Source organism: Motacilla alba, chromosome 17 (assembly GCF_015832195.1).
Source record: "Motacilla alba alba isolate MOTALB_02 chromosome 17, Motacilla_alba_V1.0_pri, whole genome shotgun sequence".
NCBI classification, from domain to species: domain Eukaryota; kingdom Metazoa; phylum Chordata; class Aves; order Passeriformes; family Motacillidae; genus Motacilla; species Motacilla alba.
In genome coordinates, this window is record NC_052032.1 from 6,108,687 (window position 1) to 6,130,813 (window position 22,127).

A 22,127-nucleotide genomic window follows, 5' to 3' on the forward strand; every position below is an offset into this window, starting at 1 on the left:
CATCCTAAAACTTTCTCTTTTTCCTGCACTGAGTCATGAACAACATATCTTTTGGGCACGGTTTTAGGCACGCTTTTAGGCCAAAAGGTGGTCTGGGTTTCAATTCTGATGTTGTTAATAAACACCCCTCACTGGCAATGCTGAAAACACCCTCTCCACAATCAGCCTGGAAAGCAGGGAGCAATTTAGCTGTGTTATTTACAGCCTCCTTGCTGGAAGCTTTTTATTGTGCTGTTGTCTCAGCTGGCCTCTTGCTCACAGCAGTGGCAGCACTGACACAACATGACCATTACTTTATCTAGAGAATTTGGGTTGAATGATGCAAAGAAGTAGAAAAACCTCTCACAGGCAGTGATGCTTGGACTAACCATCTTAAGTTTTCTTCTCTGCCTGAATGATTCATTGGCAGGACTCTGAGAGCCTGCCCAGGTCCCATGTGCTGATTACTCTCCTGATTTACAGACCACATCCTCATCTCTACAATGTTCCCAGAAATCTGCCCCACCCTGTGTTTATGCAACCCTGAAGCCCTCCATGGGGGAATGTGTGCTTTATGCAAATTTTTACAAAGCAGCAGAATGCACCTCTCTAGCACAGCTCATTTCTGTTAATAGCACCACTGACTCAGGCAAGAAGGAACAAGAAGTTCCCCCACCAGCAGGAGAGAAGATGGATCCCAGCTGTGGAAAGGCTGTAGGGACAGGAGGCTATGGGATGCTACATTAATGGGGCTAGAGCTGTCCCACAAGGAGAGGTGGACATCAGGAAAGGGCAAGGAGCTGTGCTGCTCCGTTATTGCAGCAGGGAAGTTGTGTGAATGTTCAGTGGTGGAAGGAGCTGCTGCTCTTCACCGCGAGCGAGGCCCTTGCAGGGCTGTTTCAGCCATGGGACACGCCGTGGTTTCAAGGTAGGACATGTCCCTGTGGGAGACAGCAGTGGATTGAGGCTCTCTGGTCCCGTTCACCCTGATTCATCCAATCTTCAGAAGTCAGAGATTAACTTAAGCTCTGAATCACAAGGTTTAATTCTCTTTCTTGTAAATTTGTTGTCATACATGAAGTTAATGTTTGATAATTACATGCATCAAGTCCCCATCCAAACTGTTAAAATTAAATTACTTCTCGAGACAATGAAGTTCCATAATGAAACACAACTTAAATTAAGATGATAATGATAATAAAAAAATAATAATATTTTATGGGATCTCCTTCCCCTCTTGTTCATGTCACAGACAGACACATAAGGGAATTAAGAAGAACAACAGTTCGTGCTCAGCTTTGCCCAGCATTCTCCTCCTTTGAAACACGTCTGTGAAAGCACCTCTTACTCAGCTTTACTTCAGCTCCATTTGCTTTCATCTCTCTTCAAAGGCGATTTCTCCATGCTTTTGATTATCCCAGTCATACTTTCATATTTCCCTCTATGCTGAAGCAAGCAGATGACCAGCACATGACTGCCAACTCCTTTACCCCCTGCATTTCAAACGTCCTTCAACCTCCTAAAAACTCATTTTTCTTTTAAATGCCACAAGTCCTCACTGAGGGGTCTAGGATGACTCCACACCAAGTTATTTAGTACTCTAGAGGGGCTACTCCCAAACTGTAGGAATTCCAGCAATGTTGTATAGAAGACAGCCCTGGGACACTTCCCAGCTATCGAGCATTAGATCTGGCTGCTCATCCCTGTTCCTTGGGGCCTCTCTGCATCCTGCAGCCAACCTCCTCTTTTTCTCTGCTGTTAGTGTGGACCTAACATTGTTCTTTGCAGAGCACATCCTTCTCCTCTTTTCAACTCATTCCAGCTCCCTGTTGGCCACAGGGTTCCCAGCTCTCAACCACACATTTTAACAATAGCTGGAAACTGGAGTCCTGCAGGGAACATTTTATTCTAGCAGAGTACATTTTTCTTCCTGTTAGATAAAATGTCTCTTGAATAAAGAACCTAACAGTTTCAGATTCAACCTTTATTTAACGTTTAGGAATCTGTATGGAGGTGATACTTTACAGTCATTCAGAGTAAGATTTGAGGCATAAATTATAGGTCCTCAGGCTTCTCTGCAAAGACATTCTGAGTCCAAACCACAGAGAAGGACAGATCTGGTGGAATTTCCAGGAAGCCTCACTAGTCTCTACAGAAACCACCAAATCCCTTCTTGCTCAAGAGACCTTGCTCTATAACCTCCCCAGCACTTCAAGAAGCCCAGACCCAGCCTCTCTGAACAAATGGAGAAGCTATTACAGCAACAAAGAGTCACCTTCTCCCGATGAACCTACTTGGTCCTCAGTGTCTACTGCTAATTGAGCTGATTAAAACCAGGCAGAGGTGTTCACTTGGGCATGAGCTGAAGACAGAGCAGGGAAAGCAGAGGCACCAGCCAGAACAGCTGCCTTGCAAGACTAATTTTAGTGACCTGTGTTTATAGCTCTTCACAGGAGATGGGTGTAAGACCAGGATGTTACCTTTGCTAAACCCCAAGCCAAACACAGCCTCTGATTCTGGTCCAACCAGAACTGGGTCCAACCCAAAACCTTTTAAATCCTCTTTCACCTAAGGGTTCAAAACCATTGGATGGGGCTGTCTGCTTAATAACACCACCACCTTTGTGCTTTGGATGAGACACAAGCCACTGACCACATCAGAGCCCATGACTGGAGTGAGGGCACAGCATTACTCATACCCTACTCTTCCTGAGGAATCTTCCCACACCATATGAACTTAGTGTTTTCTTACTTCATGCAGCTGAAGTTTCATCTCTTTCACGCCGTTTTTATCCCTAAATTATTAGTTACAACAGAATTCTATTTAAGATAGAATATGGGCTAAAGTTTCCCTATTATTTCTTGTTCTTTCAGTGAGAACTATTGCTACACAGGCAAACAGGGTCACACGAGACCTACTCTGCACCAAGCCAGCCTGGAGAACAAAACCAGAAATTCCTGGAGCCAAGCCAAACAGGAACACTCTCCAATTTCAAATTCTGGGCTCAATTTAAAAAACTAGGTTAAAAACTAAAGGCAGGAACAAGGCAGGTGAAGTTTAACTCTCACAGTGTCCCAATCTTAGCAGTGAGCACCTACAGCACAAGGTTTAATTCTCTTTCTTGTGGATGTGTTGTCATAAATAATGAGAATGTTCCTTATTTACATGCCAAGTTCACTGTGCACACCATTCAAACTAAACCACATCCTTGGACAATAAGTTCCAAAATGAAACAAAATCTGAATTGAGATGATGATGATGATGATAATAATGATGATGATAATGATGAGTATCATCATCATCTTTTTATGGGATCTCCTCCCCCTCCTGTTCATGTCATGGGGAGACAAGCAGAGTATGAGGAACAGATGATGTGGCTAAGCCAGTGTTGCTGGAGCTGGGGGAGACCTCCTTGACTTGACCCCAAATGCAGTTCCCAGATCTAATCACTAAACCACAGAGGATGTCTACGCCAGGAATGTTTAGTTTACAAGTCAAAACAGAGCCTAACTGCCAGCATGATAGCCCATCCACTGGGTCTATCTCTACCATTTCATACATTATTCATCTGGACCTTGCACGAAATCAGAGCCTGGAGGCCAGAAGGGGTGAAAAGGCAAGGCTGCTAAATGCTAAAGCACCTCCACACCCTGCTTTGCTTTCCTGAGTTCCTGCCTTGAGGGTGCCTCTCTCAGCTGCCAGCCCAGGTGGATTTGCATGGTCCAGTGGAGACTGCTGCTTATCTGCACCTGGCTTTGGGTGGTGCCTTTATCGTGGAATCATAGAACCATTCAGGCTGGAAAAAACCTCTAGGATCATCAAATCCAATCCTTAACCTCTGGTGTTCACCACTAAACCACTTCCCGAAGTGCCACATCCACATGACTTTTCCAGGGAGGGTGAACCAGGCCCTGAGCTACTGGATCCTCTTGCCCTGCAACAGCAGACACCCAAAGCAGCCCATAAAACACCAACCTGAGCCTGTGTCTCACAGCTCTAGCAGTTAACAGTAGTTAACTGGTAGTTTAACTCTTAACAGCAATTTTCTCCAAGCTTCTCCTTAACTTCTTTATTCCCAGCACCAAAATATGAAACTGCAGTGTGTCCAGGACGTAAAAGCCCATTTGAGAAATGGACACCTGTTAGGATTGCTCAAGTACAGATTTAAAAACTCTTCTCTTCAAAGCCTGTGTCAGTCCTGGCAATTCCTGTTCATATGAACATAAACCTTTGGTTCTATCCAGAGCCAAATGGCTGCTCCCTCCATCCCTTCTGCCTCTGGAACACACAGTGGCCTGCAGGAGAACAGAGCTATTTTGGCTGCCAGGCACTTGAATAATTCCTTGTGCTCGTTCTGAGAAAGACCATCTCCATCCATCACTGCTTGATGGAGTTGATATGTGTGAAAGACCAAGCAGGTTCTAGCACCAGGACTCACTCCATAAAGAGCAGAGAAGTGTCCTGCCAGCATTGTCCCCTTGTACTTACCCATAAACATTCAACTTCCAGCAAGTTCCCACGGTAGGCAAGAAACATGAGACGGCAGCTTCCCTCACCCACAATGGAACACAGCTTAAACACATCCCCTCCCCTGCCTCTCACTCCCATCCCTACCAGGTAACACGACCTGTGTAGCTCCACCTGCTGCAAACCACGTGGGATCAGTTTAAAAATCCCATTTTTCTCCCTCTGCAGAGCTGTCAGCGTTCGCCACGGCCAGAGGGCACTGGCAGCAGTGACAAGCCCTGCTCGGTCCCAGCTGCTCTGGGGGGGAGCTGTGCTGGTGCAGACCAGGGACAGCTCTGGCCTGAAGCACCTCAGCATCCCAGCTCTGCTTGCTCACCCTGCTGGGAGGACAGCACAGCAACACTCTGCTCTCTGAGAGCAGCCTGGGCTCAGGGAAAAGGGCTTTGAGATTGGGCATCCAGACAGGAAACACTTTTCTGTTGTTGTAAGGAAGAACCTCTCAATGGAATTTTTCAGAGACAGCAACCAGGACAAAATCCAACCCTCCTGGTACCTCAGAATTTCACAAGGGTTCAGACGTGATCAAATGAATTCTTTCCCAAGGGCAGATTTACTGCACAAGTATATAATGTTCTATTTCACTCGGATGCCAAACTCATCCACATCTTTCCCTGTTGGACTGTCCCTCTTCACACAGCACAGCACCACACACTGACCCAAGGGATTGTGATTTCGTACCCCAGATAAGGATTTTGAAGCCTGTTCAAGTTTAATCACGGCTCAAGCTCTTGAGTAAATATTTTAGTGACAAAACAGAATTGTTAAACCTTTTGCTATGAACTACCGTGTTGAAATAAAAAAAGGCTTTCATCATCTGCAAACCTCAATTTTCCTACCTGCAAGAGAAGGATGACAGGCTCTTGACTCCCTGGGTGTTTCTAGGATTAGACAATGTCTGCTCAATGTTTGTGTAGATGTTGGTATTTTGTGTTATTGCTCCTGCCACATTACCGAAAGGTCAGGGAACATTTTCCATGAGTCAGAGCCTTTCCACAGCATTAGTGTAGTCCTCAGAGCTTAGCCAGCTCTGTATTTGGATAAAGCCCACCACAATCCCACTCTTTAAAGATCCCAGTGTACGTCAGAGTGGCAGCCCTTTCCTGTCACTGCCTCATCTCTGTGTTTAGGATAAGCAGCACTTGGAAGATGATACTGGAATTAAAGCAGGGAAAGAAAACAAAGCAAAACCACACGTATGGGATGTGGGGAGATGGGGCGTGGTAGAAAAAGGGTAAAAATAAAGGAAAATCCTCTCAGAAAAACTCAGACTGTTAGGGAGCATCTAGCCAGAGTCAGAAGGCAGGGGGAGATTATGTAAAAATGAATGTAGGGAAAAATGAGTCTCCCAGCTCTCCTTCTCCAGTTAGAAACCTTCCACAGGAACCTCTTGCCACCCCAGCAACTCATGTAAAGCAGCACATTTCCAAACCTCTTTCACAAACAAAGCATTTGGAAATACTGAGGACCTTATACATCCTCCAACAAAAATACAGACTTTTTGTGGGAAAAGCATTGATTCATAAATCTTGAAATTCTTACCTGGAAAACTCTTGCAGTCCATGAACTGAAGATGGGGCTGCAGCCCTGATTCCGAGCACCCTGTCCCCTGGCTGGAGACATTTTCCTTGGCTCACCAGACAGCTGGGAGGTCTGCTGCCTTGTGATGCTGCCTTGAGTGCCTTGCTAACCAGCCAGATGCCAGATTCTCTGAGCTCTCTGCCACAGAGCTCAAAGTGAGCCAGCCCAAAGTCCTGAAAATGCTGACTTTAAACCAATCAAACTGCAGGCGGCAGGAAATACCAACACACCGGAAGCAGGGTCAGGCCAGGCAAAAATCTCATCTGAGACTTCCTCTTCACCCTTGGCCTTGAGTACTCCATCTCTGCATCCCTTATCTCTTGCTTAGCAACACAGATGCTCCACCTCCATTGCCTCCTCTACCACAACATCTTTAGCACCCCAAATTACCCACTGCAAACACCCTATATCCTCCAGCTCTTACCACTGATCTCCAAATTCCTACCATTCTTCTTCCTGTACTCTCTGCAACATCCTTCCCTTTTCCACACCCTCTCCTTTTCACCGCACCACTTTCACTGCTGATCAACATCCCAAATCACAGACACCCCAAGCCTACTGCACGCTCAACGCCTATCTAAAGTTCTTCTCTGCTGCAGATTCTCAGTGCTTTCAGCTTGTGGCAGCTGGTTCACTGCTGGCCAACCACCCCACCCCTGTGCTGGTCAGGAGGGCAACATCGAGGCACGACAGTATGCCAGTTCTGTGCCTAGGGCACAGGAGGGTGTGGAGGTGAAAGAGCAATGTGTTCAGCACAACAGGCACAAAACATTGCACTGTGGCCTGTGCAGGGTCTGTGTTCCACTTGGAGCTTCCAGACTGCTGTTCAAGGAAATTGCCATCAATGTCAGCCTCACCACCACGATTAGACATCTCATCCATGTCCAGGCCCAGCTTGAACCCATTTAACTTGTAACGGATAATGAGATAACAGCATGACATGCAGCAGCTGAAGATTATTTAAACACCCATCTGGTACCTGTTATGCAGCATACATCCTATTGTTGTATAGGAAATATATGCCACCTCCCTCCCACATGGAAAGGAGAAGATCTATAGATGTATCTCATGCTACCCCTTCTTTTTGCAGATGAGGTAATTCTCCTTCTCTGTGCTGCTTCTAGCATATCACTTTGCATTTCTCATCTGTGTTTTGGGAGATGCCGTCCCTTCCAAGCTGTTGAGACCTTGTGAAAACACACAAGAGCACCATGAAAAATTTGCTCAGGACACCCCCTTCATACATCAGTCAGAAAAGACTCTGCCATGAAACTGATTCACCCTTTGCAAGACACAACATGGCACTACCCTTCATCCTGGAGAGATTCGGGGGTGACAGTCCACATCAGTGTTTGTTGGACCACGCTGATTCTACAGGGGAATGGGGAAATAGCTGCTGAAGCCTGAGAGATGAGCAAGGCAACCAGCTCACACTGTAATAAAATAAATAAAAGGCAACCTGCTCACACTGTGATCAGATGGACAGATGAGAATCTGCAGATCCCAGCTGAACAGCCTGATTTCTTTATCCAAACTCCTCACCTTCCTTAGTAGGATGACTTTGGCTGTTTTGCTGGAACGGCTCTCATAGCTCTGGCTCTCTGCGATCCCTCAGCAGCCGCGGGCCGGGTTACTGTGTGTCCCAAGAAATCACGTTTCACAACACAAGTTGTCAGCTCTGCAGATGGGCGTCCACATTTCTGTTTTTCTCAAACATGACTCAGTTCTCTGCAGGAACTGTTCTCGCATGGACCAAACCCTGTGTCTGACGCCCCACCTAGCGTTCAGCACGGACAGATGCACAGGAAAGAGGAGACCGGAGAATTCCCAGCATTTTCAGCGGTATTAAACCACCTTGATAAAACTTGTCTCCGAGGGAGCTCGAAGAGAGCCCAGGCGCCATGGATTCCACTGCCATATCCCACTGCCAGTTCCTGCCTCTGGACTCTGGGTGTCCAAGTGGAGATAGCAGCTGGAAAGCCCTGGAAACCCAGCTCCTTCTTTGCTTGGCAGCACACCCCGGGGCTTGGAGGACGCCTGGGCAAACCCAGGAATGAAACCCCATTTCATCCTTGGAATGGGGAACCGAGGGTCTGAACTGTGTCCCCCAAAAGGCTCTGGCGGCTGGCAGCCTGGATTCTCCAACAGGGAGCAACGGCACTTCCTGGCTGCTCGGCAGTCGGCAGCACCGGGCGCCCTTGTCAAGACAGTCATCAACTCTTGAGCAGGTATTTTGAATACTAAATAACGCTGCTCGGTGTTTCTCCAATGAGATTTTAAAAATAAAATGGGAATTGCTGAAAATGCGTTTCACAACTTATTTTCATGGGAAAAAAAAAGTGTCTGCTGAGAAAACAAACACTTTTTTTTGTTTTTTTTTTTTTTTTTTCCTTTTTTTGGTGGTGATGGTGGTGGGGAGATAGTGAAGATAGTGAAGTTGTCAAGACAAAAAAAATATCTGCTCTGAGGACTTGGTTTTACACAGCAGCTTTCCGACACGTTCAGTGCTGCGAATTGCAGAGCCCTAAGCACTGCTACGGAAATCTTCGGGCTGTGTAACGTCGTGTGCACAACCACTCGCAATTAAGCCCAAAACAAGCATCTCTGTGTTCTCCGTTAATCACCAGCCCAATTAGCACCTCGGTTAAGATGCTGAGAGGTTCCAGTCCTCCTCCCATCAGAGCTGGGATTGTTCTAGTGAAACTCTCACTGTGCCTATGCAGCGCTCTGTTCAACAACACTTTCAGTTCTCCTGGAGCAGCGTGATAAGTCTGTTAACTCATTAACACCTCCAGCTTACAGGAGACTTGGCTTCCAGCCCCTTCAGCAGCCCCAGGCTCCACGCTCCAGGAAGTTTTTCTGCAGTTTCTGTTTTGGTTTCTTTTCCTGCTGAGCCAGCCTGGCTGGCAGCTCCCACCATGAAGCTCCTGAAGGCTGCTGTAATCTTTGTTCTTGTGCCCACCCTGACGCCGGCTTTTGACCCTCTCAGCCTTTCGGTCGCTGCGGGAAGCGCTCTCATGGCTTGGCATCTCTTGTCCTCCGACTCCTGGCTCAAGTGCCGCTTCCAGGAGTGCTGCAAAAGGAATAGCACCGTGAACTTCAAAGGTAAGGCAGTGGCGAGGCCAAGCTGGTGTTCCTTCACAGGGCGGTGAGAGCTTCCTTTGGTGGGCTTGTGGAAGATAAGGATCACCACCCAGAGCAGCTCTACAAGGCAGAGACCTAATATATCTCCGTAGTCTACAAGGCAGACTAATCCAATATCCTTATCCCACAAGAAGTTGCGTGTCTTGCTTCTCTGAGCAGTGCAGGAGCGTTTTCCTTGCTGATTTCTTGGTTCATATTGGTAGAAATGGGCTCTGCTGGTTTATGGCACCATCAGGGTGGCAAATGCCATTGACAGACCTCATCAATGTGTGTAAATATCGAAATATCCACGAAGGTGGATCAGGCTCTTCCTGGTGCTGCCAATGACACAGATCAACAAGTAGGGAACACAGCTTGGGAAAATACTGACACTTTACGTTTTGGTAAAGTAACTCTGATACACCTCAATGAATAAAGCCTGAGAGAGAAATATGTGTTGTTGAGGGTGAGCACCTGGAGGGCAGAAATTGGACCACAAGGACATTTTGTCGGAGACTAGCAAAGACTCATTGTAAAGTCACTACCAGAGGAAAAAGATACTAAAAATACTAAAATCATGGACTAATTAGCATAAGAAGCGAGAAATCAATAAGTAATAGAGGGTAGAATAGTAACTAATGGAAGAAAATTATGTAACTTAGAACTGATGAGTAATAATTCCGTTGCTTGTTAAAAAGGTATAAATAAATAAAAAAACTCGATGCCTGTGTGGAGGCTGCAATTTGGCCGGCCTGGCCAGACTAAAGTAACGCTTCCTCGCTAGCAAAGAGCCGGCACTGGAGGTTTAATTTCCCGTTGGAGCTGGCAGCAGGTGACGCGCCGTATCCTCGCCGGGAGCCGCGCTCTCTGCCCGGCACAAAGATGGCGGCGGCCCCTCACGGGGCGGGGAGGCGCGGGCGCGCAGGCGCGGTGGGCGCGGCGCGCGCGCTCGGGGCCGCCATGGCGCGCTCGGTGCCGCCATGGCGCGCTCGGTGCCGCTGCTGTGGGTGCTGCTGCCGGGGCTGGCGGCGCTGGAGCCGCTCAGCGTGGGGCTGGCCATCGGCGTGGCCTCGGCGCTCACCGGCTACCTGTCCCACCCCAGGTTCTACTGCAGCTACGTGGAGTGCTGCCCCCGCGCCGGGCAGCGCCTCAACGCCAGCGGTACGGCGGGGGCGGGGGGCGGCCGGGCTGCCCCCGAGCTCGGCCGCTCACCGGGGCAGCGCGGCCCGGGGCGTGCGCGGTGACCGGCGGTGCTGAGCTGTCCCTCTCCCCGCAGCGCTGAAGGCGCAGCTGGACAACAGGCTCTTCGGGCAGCACCTGGCCAAGGACGTGGTGCTGAAGGCGGTGCTGGGCTTCAGCAACAACCCCAGCCCCAAGAAGCCGCTGATGCTGTCGTTGCACGGCTGGGCCGGCACCGGCAAGAACTTCCTCAGCCAGATCCTGGCCGAGCAGGTCCACCCCGCCGGCCTGCGCAGCAAGTTCGTCCATCTCTTCCTGGCCACCCTGCACTTCCCCCACCACGACCAGGTCAAGCTGTACAAGGTGAGGAGGGGCAGGAGGTGGCCCGGGTACCCCAGCGGGTGCCTGAAGCGCTGCTGGGGGTGTCCTGCGCTTCTCCCGCCGGGATGAGCTCCGCTGATGGGAGCATGATGCTGACAATGCCGAGGTTGTGAGTTCGATCCCTGTACGGGCCAGTCACTTTATAGCTGGACTCGATGGTCCTTGTGGGTCCTTTCTAACTCAGAATATTCTGATTCATGTGCCTGACAGCTGGAGGTGTGCAGCTGGGAATTCCAAAGTTGGTGCTTAGGAGGGACAGAAGGGGAAGTTCATGCATAAAGAAAAAGACATCAAAAAGCCGAGAAATCAAACCCGAGATAGTTTCCGTTTCCTAGCGCTACCCTCTCACTGATGCCATCTGCTGCTGATTCATTCCCGTGCTCGCTGCAAGGAGAGTTTCTCGTTCCAGCTGCATTATCCTGGCTGTCCGGGATGGAAGGCACCTTTTCCTCAGCCCCTGCGGGGGCCATGCTTTGCGTTTATGACTGAAACAGTGTTGGTAATTTTGAGCACACATGGTGTTTGGGCTGTTACAGTAGTGCTTGTACAGCTTCAAAGCTTGCTTGTTTTTCCCACTCATATCGAGCTGGCTGGGGTGGGCAAGAGATGGGGAGGGGGTACAGCCTGGACAGCTGACCCCCACTACCATTTTCTCTGTTTTTTCCTCTTTCATTCACCAGCCAGTGAGTGTGGGATACTGAAATTTAATAGTGTGTCCCCAGAATCATCTGTCATATACAAGAGTCTTGCAGTACATCCAGTAAAGACCTTGTTTTTCAGTGGCTTTCAACCTCTTGTTCCAGGAACAGCTGCAGAACTGGATTCGAGGCAATGTCAGTGCCTGTCCCTCCTCTGTCTTCATTTTTGATGAGATGGACAAAATGCATCCGGGTGTCATCGATGCCATCAAGCCCTTCTTAGACTATTACGAGGAGGTTGATGGGGTGTCCTACAGGAAAGCCATCTTCATCTTCCTCAGGTCTGTGGCACCAATTTCTGTCATTCTGAGATACTGAATGTTTATTTATGATGATAGTGATGCTTCTTGGGCACCTCATTCAAAGAAGAGCAAAAAATGCTCTGGAAGGAAGATTCTCTGTGCAAAGACAGTGAGGAGCAGTCTGAACTTGTGCCTGTGGCTGTAGTGGAGCAGGTCTGATGCTGTGCTTGGCCACTGCAGCGTGCTGAGCTCATGAAGCTGGCCCAGAGCACAGGACATAAGAGAGTTCACATTTTGGGATGGGTGTACCAAGTACTGGACCTTGCTGGCATGGAGTTCAATATCTTCAGAGCAGCTGGTCTGGTGCTGTTTGGGATCTGTGGCTCTGAGAGTGTTGATAGCACACCAGTGTTTGTGAATGATGTTTGCAAAGCTTCAAGGCTTTTCCCACACTAGGCTGGGGTTGGCAGGAGGATGGGTGGGGACACAGCTGGGACAGCTGACCTGAAGTGCCCAGGAGGACATTTAATACTGTGGCATGCCATGCTCAGTAATAAAAACAGGGGTGAGAAAAAAAGTGGGGTTTCATCTTTAAGGTGATGGTTCTTCTGATGATGCCAGCATTTGCCTGGGCATTTGTCTGGCTGTGAGGGTGGTAACTGATTTCCTTAGTCTTCCTTGGGGTTTTTTTCTCCTCTTTTTCTCCTCGTATTAAACTATCTTTATCTTGACCCACAAGTCTTCAGACTTTTGTTCTTCCTATTTTCTCTTTTCATGCTACTGAGGCAGGAGGGAGTAAGCAAGTGGCTGTGTAAGTGCTTGGCTGCTGGCTGGGGGCAACCCACCACACACTGATGACTACTTAAGGAACTAGAGACTTTCCCTAAGTTTTGGCTTACAGGATTCTTTTTGATGATTTGTTTGATATCAAGGAGATTAGCAATATGTGTAACAGGCTGCAAAAGAAATTCTGGTTCACTTGCGTCTGTTTTTCACCACTGTATGTTTTTCTTTTATGATCAGCAATGCAGGTGGTGATTTAATTAACAAAGCAGCTCTTGACTTCTGGACAAGTGGAAAGCGCAGGGAAGATATTCAGCTGAAAGACCTGGAGCCCTTGCTGTCTGTAGGAGTCTTCAACAACAAGAATAGTAAGTCACCTTGCCCCAAAAATAGGAAATTCATTCCTCAATGGCTGAGACAAACTGCTCTGTGAATCCAGCCTGGCTTGTGGATCCTGTCATATGCAGGATCAAGTTTAAAAAACTCCTTCTTATGATTTTTTTTCCCCCCAATTTATCCAGGTGGGCTGTGGCACAGTAGCATCATTGACAGGAACCTTATTGACTACTTTGTCCCTTTCCTGCCCTTGGAGCAAAGGCACGTGAAGATGTGTGTCAGGGCTGAAATGGCAGCCCGTGGCTATGCTGTGGATGAGAGGATTGTTCAGGAAGTGGCTGATGAGATGACCTACTTCCCCAAGGAGCAGAGGATCTACTCTGATAAAGGCTGCAAGACTGTACAGGCCAAGCTGGATATTCATGAAGACCTTGTGATGAGAGATACGAACACCAGGGGTTGATTTCCACTTTGAGTCTCCACAGCACTTTCAGAGCTTTTGGAAATCTGTGTATTTGCACTTACACTTTTTTACTGTTGCAGGGAGTATGGTGAAAATACCAGAATGAGCTGTATGGGCTTTGTAGCTTATGTGTTTGGGTGGTTTTTTTTTTTTTTTTTTTTGGTTTTTTGGGGTTTTTTTTATGTAACATAGAATTGGGACTTGGAGATCATCTAGTGACATCCTCTGCCATGGGCAGGGCCACTTTCCACTGAATCAGGTCACTCACAGTCCCATCCAGCCTGTTCATCTCTAAGCTGGCTGGTATCCCAGTGTTGCCCCTTTAGTTTTCTTTTAGTCTATAGAGAATTTCTAGTTTGACACACAGCACTGGGTACAGCCTCTCCTGCTTTATTGTTCCAAGTGCTGGGATTATGAAGTATTTAATTCCTCTTTCCACATAAACTAGAATGGAACAAAGGAAAACAGAGGAATTCTTTCCAGATAGTTGTACTCTGTTCCATGTACGTGGTCCTGTTGACATTCACAGTGAAATGGAGGGATGTGTGCTGTGTTCTGAACTGTGATCATGTCTGCAGGGTGAACTCCTTGGTGCATTGCAGTAAGAAGATGATATGGTAGAAGTCTTCCTGTGCCTCAGCTGGGCACATCCTCCATCTCCCAGTACAGTAATAATGACAGGGAAGTCATTATGAGCTCCTATAAATCTGTTACTAAATAATAGAGAGAGGGCAGGGGAAGAGGAAGTAAGAGCTTGCCCCATGTTTCTTTTGGGGAAAAATAAATTGTTGAAGTATTCTTTAAATGGACTAAGTAAATTTGTGACTCCAGGTCTTCCTAAACCGAGGGACCCATTCGAGAGGTCTGTTACAACATACCAGGCCAGTCTTTTGTACTTAAGCAAAAAATCAATCATGAGAATTCAACTGTTGCAGTTTGTCAGATTAATCTGTGTGGGCTCCTGGGCCTGAAGTCTGTGAGGTCTTTAGTCCCTCCCTGCTGCTCCTGCTGGTCAAGGTGTGGATGATGCTACTGTTGGAAGACACTTGAATGGAAGAAATTATTTTTGATAGTGTATTTTTATGCTGAAATGTAAGCAACAGCAACAAGCCTATACCTCACTAGTTAGGTATGTTTTATAAAAGAATGCCTGTGTGAAAGGGTGAGAGATGAGTTGAGAAGCTGGGAAAGATCAATTTAACCTTCACCCAGTGGGGAGGCTGGGTGTTAAACGCTGTTGCAAGCTTTAACTCTTAGTCTCCCAGCACTTGTGTATCGAATGTTGTAATGCAAGACAGAAGTGCCTTTCACTTCGTTGGTTGTACTGTGGTTTTAAATTGGTACAAAGGAGGGGGCTGTTTTAATGCTGCATCATCTATTCCCTCACTTGTTCTTAAACTTCCTTTAAGAGGTAATGCTAATTATAGGTGTCATTACAATTACGTTAATTCAAATTACAACAGAGAGTTTAGCGCTCATGTCAAGCTCTAAATTTAAAGTGTTGGTTGCCTTTTACAGCCCCACTGGAGTTTGTCAAACGTTGGCAAGCTGTTCACAGTGATGCAATCTCCAGAGCCAAACACTAGCAAGCCATTAACCTTGGGACATTGGACTGTCACTTTTCAGTGTGATGTTTTCCCTACTAACTGATTTATTCGTAGTTGTATATGCTGCATCCAGTTTCACTTACTCCAAAAAGAAAATATTTGTGCTGTTTCAAAACACTAAATACTACTGTACTGCAGTTGGAATAAATCCTAAGTTACTTCTTCTCTCTTGGTTAATCATTTTCAGATATAGGAAAGTACTAGAAAGCTGCACTGCACGTTTCTGCTGCACTTCCTTGGTAAGTGTGGGGCAGCCGTTGGCAGCAGCTCACCCCTCACTGAAGGGTCAGTTGTGACCCACATGTTGTGCTCTGAGGATGCACCAGGGAATGTCAGGGAGCTGCCTGGGAAGCACAGGCTCTGCTGGTCACTTGGACTTCACCACTCCTGGGCCAGCTCAGCTGCTTGTCCTCCCTGGGCACACCAGGCTCTGGGCCAGGCTGCCAGGACAGCAGCACTTCCCATTTCAGTGGATTTAAACCATGGCCTCTGCTTAATCAGCAGTGTGAGATCTCAGAATACTGCCTGCAGCTGCTTGTCCTGGACACTGGCAGGAACAGAACTCACTCTTGGGACTGCTCAGCTCCTCTCACTTGGCCAATGGGCTGTTCCTCTGGGCAGCAGGCCTTTCCCCCATGACACTTTCCTTTAAGTTGTCTGATCCAGTCTTAAATGGCCTATTAACTAGAATAATGGCCAAAGTTACCCAGTCCTAGCAAGAAAGTGAGGACCTTAGCTCTGAAACCATCCAGAGAAGGAATAACAACAGGATCAGAAGGATCAGATCTGGGAGTGATTTCAGGCACAGCCATGTCTCTTACCCAGATGGAGCTGCTCCTGGCCAGATCTGCAGAACAGGACAGAGATTAAACAGAGGCAGTCTCCACCCTTCCCACATCATTCCTGCTCTCCATGGGAAGTTTCCATCTACCCTGGGCAATTCGGGGCTGCGAGAGATACTGGGGGTAGCACTGCATATCAAATACTTGTATTGATGCTGTACTAGCACACAAAGCAGAACTAAGATAGTCCTGGAAGAGCCACCAGGCAGCTTGGTTGTACTGATTCTCTTGGTACCAGACCACAGGCCAAGTTTATCACCATTACATCTGCTTTTTCCCATTAGCCAGCTATTTGCTGTAATCAGGAAGGCAAAGAAACAGATAAATACCCGAGTTCAAAGCACTCATTTGCTGACAAATAGCAGGATTGATAATTTGCATATCACACACCTTCAGAGCAAGTGGACAGTTGGAGCCTCGCTGGCCTTTTTTTTTTCCCTTGCAGAGAAAACTCCAAGATGCTGCCACTGAAAATGTGGGGGGCTTCAAACAGAGCCTGCAGTGTTCAGGCAGTGGTAGCACAGTGGGAGGAGGAGGTGAGCAGCAGGGTTTTAACTGGTCTCTACAAGACAAGTTCATCCTTATTGAGCACACATGCATCTAGGAAGTCTGCCTCTACAAAAAGCACATGGCTGTAATTAGTATAAACAGGCCAGAAGTGCAGTTTCCACTCCAAGCTTGATTTGTTTCACCAGATAGGAGGAGATGTGACTGTGCTATCTCTGCCCTTTGAACAGCAGAAGCAGAACCTGTACTCAAGCACAGCTGGAACTGCCAGGAATGCAGGGTGCTCTTCCTCAACAGGGAGTAAATTTGTGCAAAATTAGTATCAGATCACTGAATGCAAAAACCACCAGAAGGTAGCTAAGAAATACATTTCTGATGAGAAAAGTTTATTTTGAACAGCAACTGGAATGTAAAAAGCCTCTGCAGTGCCTCACATTCAGAAACAAGTCTAAAACCCTTCACAATAACTTCAGTGGACACATTTTATGGGTTATTTTCTTCAAATGCCTTTAGATCTGCCTCCATCCCTGCCTCAAAAGCACACAGTATGGTGAGAAGATGAAAAAGGGAAACCCTGCAAGCTGACCCCAGAATTCAACACGTAAGTGAAGAAGAGAAACCTCTTTTCAATTTCCATGGTGTAAAATTTAATCTCTACACATTTCCCATGACATTGCAGCTTTTCCATGAAGCTGACTCACCACTCCCAGAGCAGTTCTCCCTCCTGAGATCACTCCTGGGAGAGCCTGCTGTGGGCAACATGAAGACTAACCTAGAACAGGAACTAAGTACAGCAGTGAGCCATTTCAGGATTTTAACTCACTTCATTGTGACACTAAGTCTGCTCTCTGAACACTGTTCACTACAAAGAGTTTTGTATTCTCGGTTTGACACATAGGAGACTCAATTAGACATCAGTTTTGAAAAAGACAATGGCACTGTATGCCCAGATTTTTAAATTCCAGAATCCCCCCTTATCTTTACTGGACCCAAGCTGTTGAAGGCAAAAAGACACATGTTCTATTTTTAATGCATATTCCCACACAGGACCAATGAAGGCTTTCAGAGACACGGGAACTTTGATTAAAATTCTCAATATTGTCTAGAGATCATCCACATCAGAGCAAAATCAATTAAAATTAGGTTATGGTCTCAGTCCTTCTATACCTGTCGAGAATCTGCCAAAGGGCTCTGATGATCACACATGATTCAAGAGTCTTCAGCCCTGCCAGATCCAGGAATTCCCAAAGCAGTTCCTTCTTACCTTCACAGTACAAGGCTGAAGCACTCAGGAGCTGTGATGGTGACAAAAATGCAGAGGCACTGCTGCTTATTTACACACCAGTTAAAAAATAGTGTTCCTTTCTTTAAAAAGTACTTAAAAATGAAATGTCTCAGGTCCCCCACTTTGTGATTAAGTTAAATTTGCTTCTTTGCAGGTTGGAGCAATAAAGCATTAGAAGTCATAATAATAATCCAGCTTTGCATCCACAGTTTTACATCCTTTATCTGAATAGATTCTCTCCTCTCTGGGGAAGTAGGTCATCTCCTCAGCTATCCTGCTCACAATGTCTTCATCCACAGCGTAGCCACGAGACTCAATCTCAACCCTGACACACATTTTCACATGTTTGTATTCCAGAGGCAGGAAAGGAATGAAGTAGTCAATGAGGTTTCTGTCAATCAAGGTGCTGTGCCAAAACCCACCTGCAAAGGGAAAGAGGTTTGTTAGTATTTCTCTAGTTAAACACTGCCAGAGGTTGGATGGGAGCAAGGGGCAGTTCACAGCTGAGAATTCTCCTAGGATTTTAGGCACTACAGTGCACAAGTCAATACAAGCCCCCTCTCATGTTACTTTGTGCATAAAATTTTGGACAGACGCATAAATGTGGTCCTTTAGGCTGAATGAATGAATTTTGACTGTGCTTGAGCCTTGCTCTCCAGGTGCTGGTCTCATACCTTTCCCTCTCTCACCTACACAGAAACAGATTTTCTCTCTTATCAGCTCTCCCAGACCAGATTTCTCATTCCTTTTTTTTGAGCTTGTATCTAAACTTTTTAAGAAGCACAGTGAGTTTGCTTCCAATGCTAAATTTAGAGCATAATTATGTTAAAACCTCTTTTCGCCAGAAGTTCAGTGTGAGGAAACCTGTGAGGCACTTCCCCCAAAACGTGCAGCAAACAGGCCGGTGGCCAAGGTGCACACTGAGCTCCTGAATCCTCACCCATCCTGGGAGCCAACTGCAGGCCCCAAAACTGCATTTTTGCTCCTCACAAGCCAAAAACTGGAGGCTACATCAAGAAGAAACTACAGCTTGTAAAAATGCAGCTAAATGCAGCCCTTCCCTTTTGTGTAACTTTCACCACCTGAAAAGCAATCCCAGCTTTACTCACTATTTTTGTTGTTGAAGACAGACACAGAGAGTGCATTTTGGATATCTGTGAGCTGGATATCTTCCCTTGTCCTCCCATTTCTCCAGAAATCTAGTGCTACCTCTGTTATCTTTTCAGCTCCTGCATTGCTAAGTAAAGAGAAAGCAGAGATTGCAGCTGGGGTTAGTTTTAAAAGGTGAAGTTATGAAGTAAAAGCATGGAGTGTTCAGAACAGCAACCCTGAGAAGCCACTGTTTACCTGAGGAAGATGAAGATGGCTTGTCTGTAGGACACCCCATCCAGCAGCTCATAGTAGTCCAGGAAGGGCTTGATTGAGTCAATGAGCCCCGCGTGCATTTTATCCATTTCATCAAATATGAAGAGAGACCGGGGACAGACGCTCACATTGCCCCGAATCCACGACTGCAGCTGGTCCTGAGTGCCATAAAAGTGAAAAGATGCTGAAAGACTTTGTGTTGAAAAGACAGAAAAAAAAAAAAAAAAAAAAGCACTTTCTGTTCATGGAACCTTGTCCTGAAGGAGTTGTTTCAGTGGTGTCATTTTAATAGCTTTGGCTTCTTGACTAAAACATGGTTACAAGCTGTAAATGAAACCTCAACAAAATCTCATGCTGGTTCTGCAAAATTTGAAGACGCCAAGAGACAGGATAGGAGAAGCAGAAATTCTCCTAGATATTCCTATGAAAAGCAAAAATGAAAGTGCACAGTAGGACAAAAAACGGGTCCCATCAAGGAACAGCCAAACAAAGCCAAGCTCTGACAAGTCAGATGATGACTTTTGGCAGCACTGTGGTCTAAACAACCTTAACATCAGCAATATTAAATTTGCTACCCAGCAGCAGCAGTGAGAAATTGCACCTGCCATCACTGGCAGAAGGAGAAACAAAATTAAACTGTGTTTTAATCAATCAGAAGTTAAATGAAGACAATTACAAGTCCTTCTTACAACACTGCTGTCCAGAAAGGCTAATGCTTTATTGCACTGAAAGGGTCTCTCACTTCAGCATTGCATTTTCACCTTGAGTACTACATTCAAGATCAATAATGCATTCACTGGGGGAAGAGGGCTGATGTGCTGGTAGATGAATGAGAAATAACTGGTTCTGACTATTTTCAGTGATTCATCACCTTTTAATTTATTCTGCTCAGTCCCTGGAGTGCAGGTGTATTGGGGATAAGCAGCAATACTTCCTCCTACTGCCTCAGGCAGCAAATTTCCCCAGCGTATTCACCTCACAACAAATGCAGAAAGACATCACTATGTTTCAAAATAGCTCAGTTAAAAGGAGGGGGAAATAAGTTGTAAAAGAGAAAATGTCTATTTCCTCCATTTGGAAATCAGGTTTGCAGACCATCCTGTTCCTATTTTTAACACACACAAACTGAGTATCAACATGCAGTACTACAAGACAGTGTACTCATCCAAACTGTGCTGTGAACAAATTCAGAACAAAAAAACCCCATAAAACACATCCAAGCTACTGCTCCATTCTATCTCCCTGCCTACAGAACTGACACAATTCCAAATACATTTACCTGTACCTTTCTGACAGAAGAGTATTTTGTGATTTTGCTTTACAGCTCGGAAATGGATCCATAGAAAACTAAATAACCTGCTCAGTGTGCAGTAGAATAGACAATGATGCCTCAGAGAGCCCCTGTGAGCTTGCCATGGTGCCTGACAAACCTGGGGGTCACCAGGTTGTTTCCCAGAGTCATGAACTATTTGGGTTTTTTTTGCAGCGCCCACCAACACATCACCTAACTAGGAATCGTGTTTATCCTTAAGTCAGTCCCATCTCTAAGCAAAGTGCAGAATGGAAATTAAACCATATCACTCTTCCCTAAAGAGAGGCTCAAAACACACAAAAAACTTCACATTCATGGGAAAAGCAATCCTGATGGATGTTAGTACAGTTCTGTACAGAAGATTGCATCCTGGTGGATGTTAGTTACACAGTTCTGCACAGAAGACCACAAAGCTGGCACAGCATACATGTTACTATATAAAATAACATCTAGGTCTGATGTACTGATCATGCCGTGCCATTTATAACTCACTGCAGCACAACTCATTCTTACCTTGTAGAGATTGATGCTGTGAGCGTGAGGAAAGTGTAAAGTTGCCACGAACTGATGGACATATTTACTCTGCAGACCTCTTTTATAAATGCTTTCGGCGACGATCTTACTGACAAAGTTTTTGCCTGTTCCAGTCCACCCGTGCAAGGAAAGCGCGAGAGGCTTTTTGGCGTTGGTATTGTTCAAGAAACCCCTCACGGCTTTTACAACCACCTTGCTCACCAAGTGCTGCCCGAACAGCTTCTTGTCCAGATTCTCCTGCAGAGCTGCGTGGAGAGACCACACCGTCAGCGGCGGGGAGGGCCGGGGAGGGCTCAGCCCGCCCGCGGTGGCGGCCGCCGGCCCCGGGCAGGGGCCAAAGGGCCAGGCAGGAGCGGCGGCCCTCGGGAAGGCCCCGCGGGCTCTGCCCGGCTCCCGGCGCCGCCGCTGCCCTCCCGCCACCTCCCCTCAGCCCATCCCGGTCCCGCACCGGCGGCGGCGCGCGGGTCGTGCCGGTGCAGGCAGCACTCCCTGAAGTAGCAGTAGAGCCGCGGGTAGGAGATGAAGCCGGTGAGGGCCGAGGCGGCGGCGCCCGCGATGGCGAGTCCCACGCTGATGGGCTCCACGGCGCCGGCCGGCGTGAGGAGCGGCAGCAGCACCAACGCCAGGGCCGCCCGCAGCGCGCCCCGCCGCAGATTCATCGCCCGCCCGGCCCAGCCGCCCGGCGGCCGCTTCCGCCCCTCGGCGCCGCTTCCGCCGCCGCCATGGCGGGTGCGGGGAGAGGCGGGGCCGGCGCTGAGGGGCGGCCGCCATGTTTGGGCGGGAACGGGCGGGGCCAGCGCTGAGGGGCCGAGGCGCCGCCGCCATGTTGGGGCGGGCACCAGCGGAAGGCGGCCTCGCGCAGTGCAGTTAATAAACATTACATTCTGTGGCCGTGTCGCCGGGTGTTAGAATAGAGGAATCAAAGAATCGTCATGGTTAGAAGAGACCTTTAACACCATCGTGACCAACCGTCCATCCAGCACTGCCACTGTAACCCCTAAACCACAAAAACGCACACCACCCAGTGCCTCCAGGAATGGTGCTCCACCACCTCCCTGCGTACCCCATTCCAAAGCCTGACCACCCAAACAGTGGGAAATTTTGTTTCTAATATCGAATCCAAATCAAATCTCCCCTGTCTCAGCTTAAGGCTACCTGTTCGAGGAATCTTCCGCTGACCTGCACAGGGCAAAAGATCAGGGGCAAACTCACCCCTGGCCGGACATGGGAATTCTTCCCCTTCTCTGAGAAAAAGTGAAATCAGAGGTTGTCCCTACCCACCCTGGAGTTGTCACTTCTGAGTGATGGGACAATCTGGCCATCAGCACCACCAAAACCCACAAACCAGGAAAAACCCATCAGCATGAATTCCAGAAGAAAAAATGC

At 47.4% G+C, this 22,127-nt stretch overlaps 2 protein-coding genes across 3 annotated transcripts; one reads left to right on the top strand and one right to left on the bottom strand.

Annotated features, from left to right (window-relative positions):
- The first annotated feature begins 8,504 nt into the window (after positions 1-8,504).
- Positions 8,505-15,061, top strand: TOR1B (torsin family 1 member B). 2 transcript variants are annotated; one of them, XM_038156302.1, is made up of 5 exons: positions 8,505-9,189; positions 10,484-10,749; positions 11,571-11,746; positions 12,731-12,858; positions 13,012-15,061. In XM_038156302.1, exons 1-5 carry the CDS (start codon positions 9,003-9,005, stop codon positions 13,287-13,289), a joined length of 1,035 nt encoding a protein of 344 aa, XP_038012230.1. In that variant the 5' UTR covers positions 8,505-9,002; the 3' UTR covers positions 13,290-15,061. The 2 variants fall into 2 exon arrangements, with proteins under 2 accessions (XP_038012230.1, XP_038012231.1); XM_038156303.1 differs by lacking the exon at positions 8,505-9,189 and adding an exon at positions 10,149-10,368.
- A 1,549-nt stretch (positions 15,062-16,610) lies between these two features.
- Positions 16,611-21,613, bottom strand: LOC119709038 (torsin-1A-like). Its single transcript, XM_038156301.1, has 5 exons — positions 21,190-21,613; positions 20,721-20,986; positions 18,878-19,053; positions 18,640-18,767; positions 16,611-17,952 (listed from the first exon to the last, which is right to left on the bottom strand). The coding sequence occupies exons 1-5, from the start codon at positions 21,398-21,400 to the stop codon at positions 17,702-17,704; spliced, it is 1,032 nt and encodes a 343-aa protein (XP_038012229.1). The 5' UTR covers positions 21,401-21,613; the 3' UTR covers positions 16,611-17,701.
- Positions 21,614-22,127: the final 514 nt, after the last annotated feature.

Excerpts from the sequence above, each read along its gene's own strand:
- TOR1B (XM_038156302.1), top strand. The coding sequence starts at position 9,003 with ATGAAGCTCCTGAAGGCTGCTGTAATCTTTGTTCTTGTGCCCACCCTG. Across the intron at positions 9,190-10,483 it reads TAGCACCGTGAACTTCAAAG|CGCTGAAGGCGCAGCTGGAC; the intron begins GTAAGGCAGTGG and ends CTCTCCCCGCAG. Across the intron at positions 11,747-12,730 it reads GCCATCTTCATCTTCCTCAG|CAATGCAGGTGGTGATTTAA; the intron begins GTCTGTGGCACC and ends TTTTATGATCAG.
- LOC119709038 (XM_038156301.1), bottom strand. The coding sequence starts at position 21,400 with ATGAATCTGCGGCGGGGCGCGCTGCGGGCGGCCCTGGCGTTGGTGCTG. Across the intron at positions 20,987-21,189 it reads CGACCCGCGCGCCGCCGCCG|CTCTGCAGGAGAATCTGGAC; the intron begins GTGCGGGACCGG and ends CTCTCCACGCAG. Across the intron at positions 17,953-18,639 it reads TGTCTTCAACAACAAAAATA|GTGGGTTTTGGCACAGCACC; the intron begins GTGAGTAAAGCT and ends TTCCCTTTGCAG.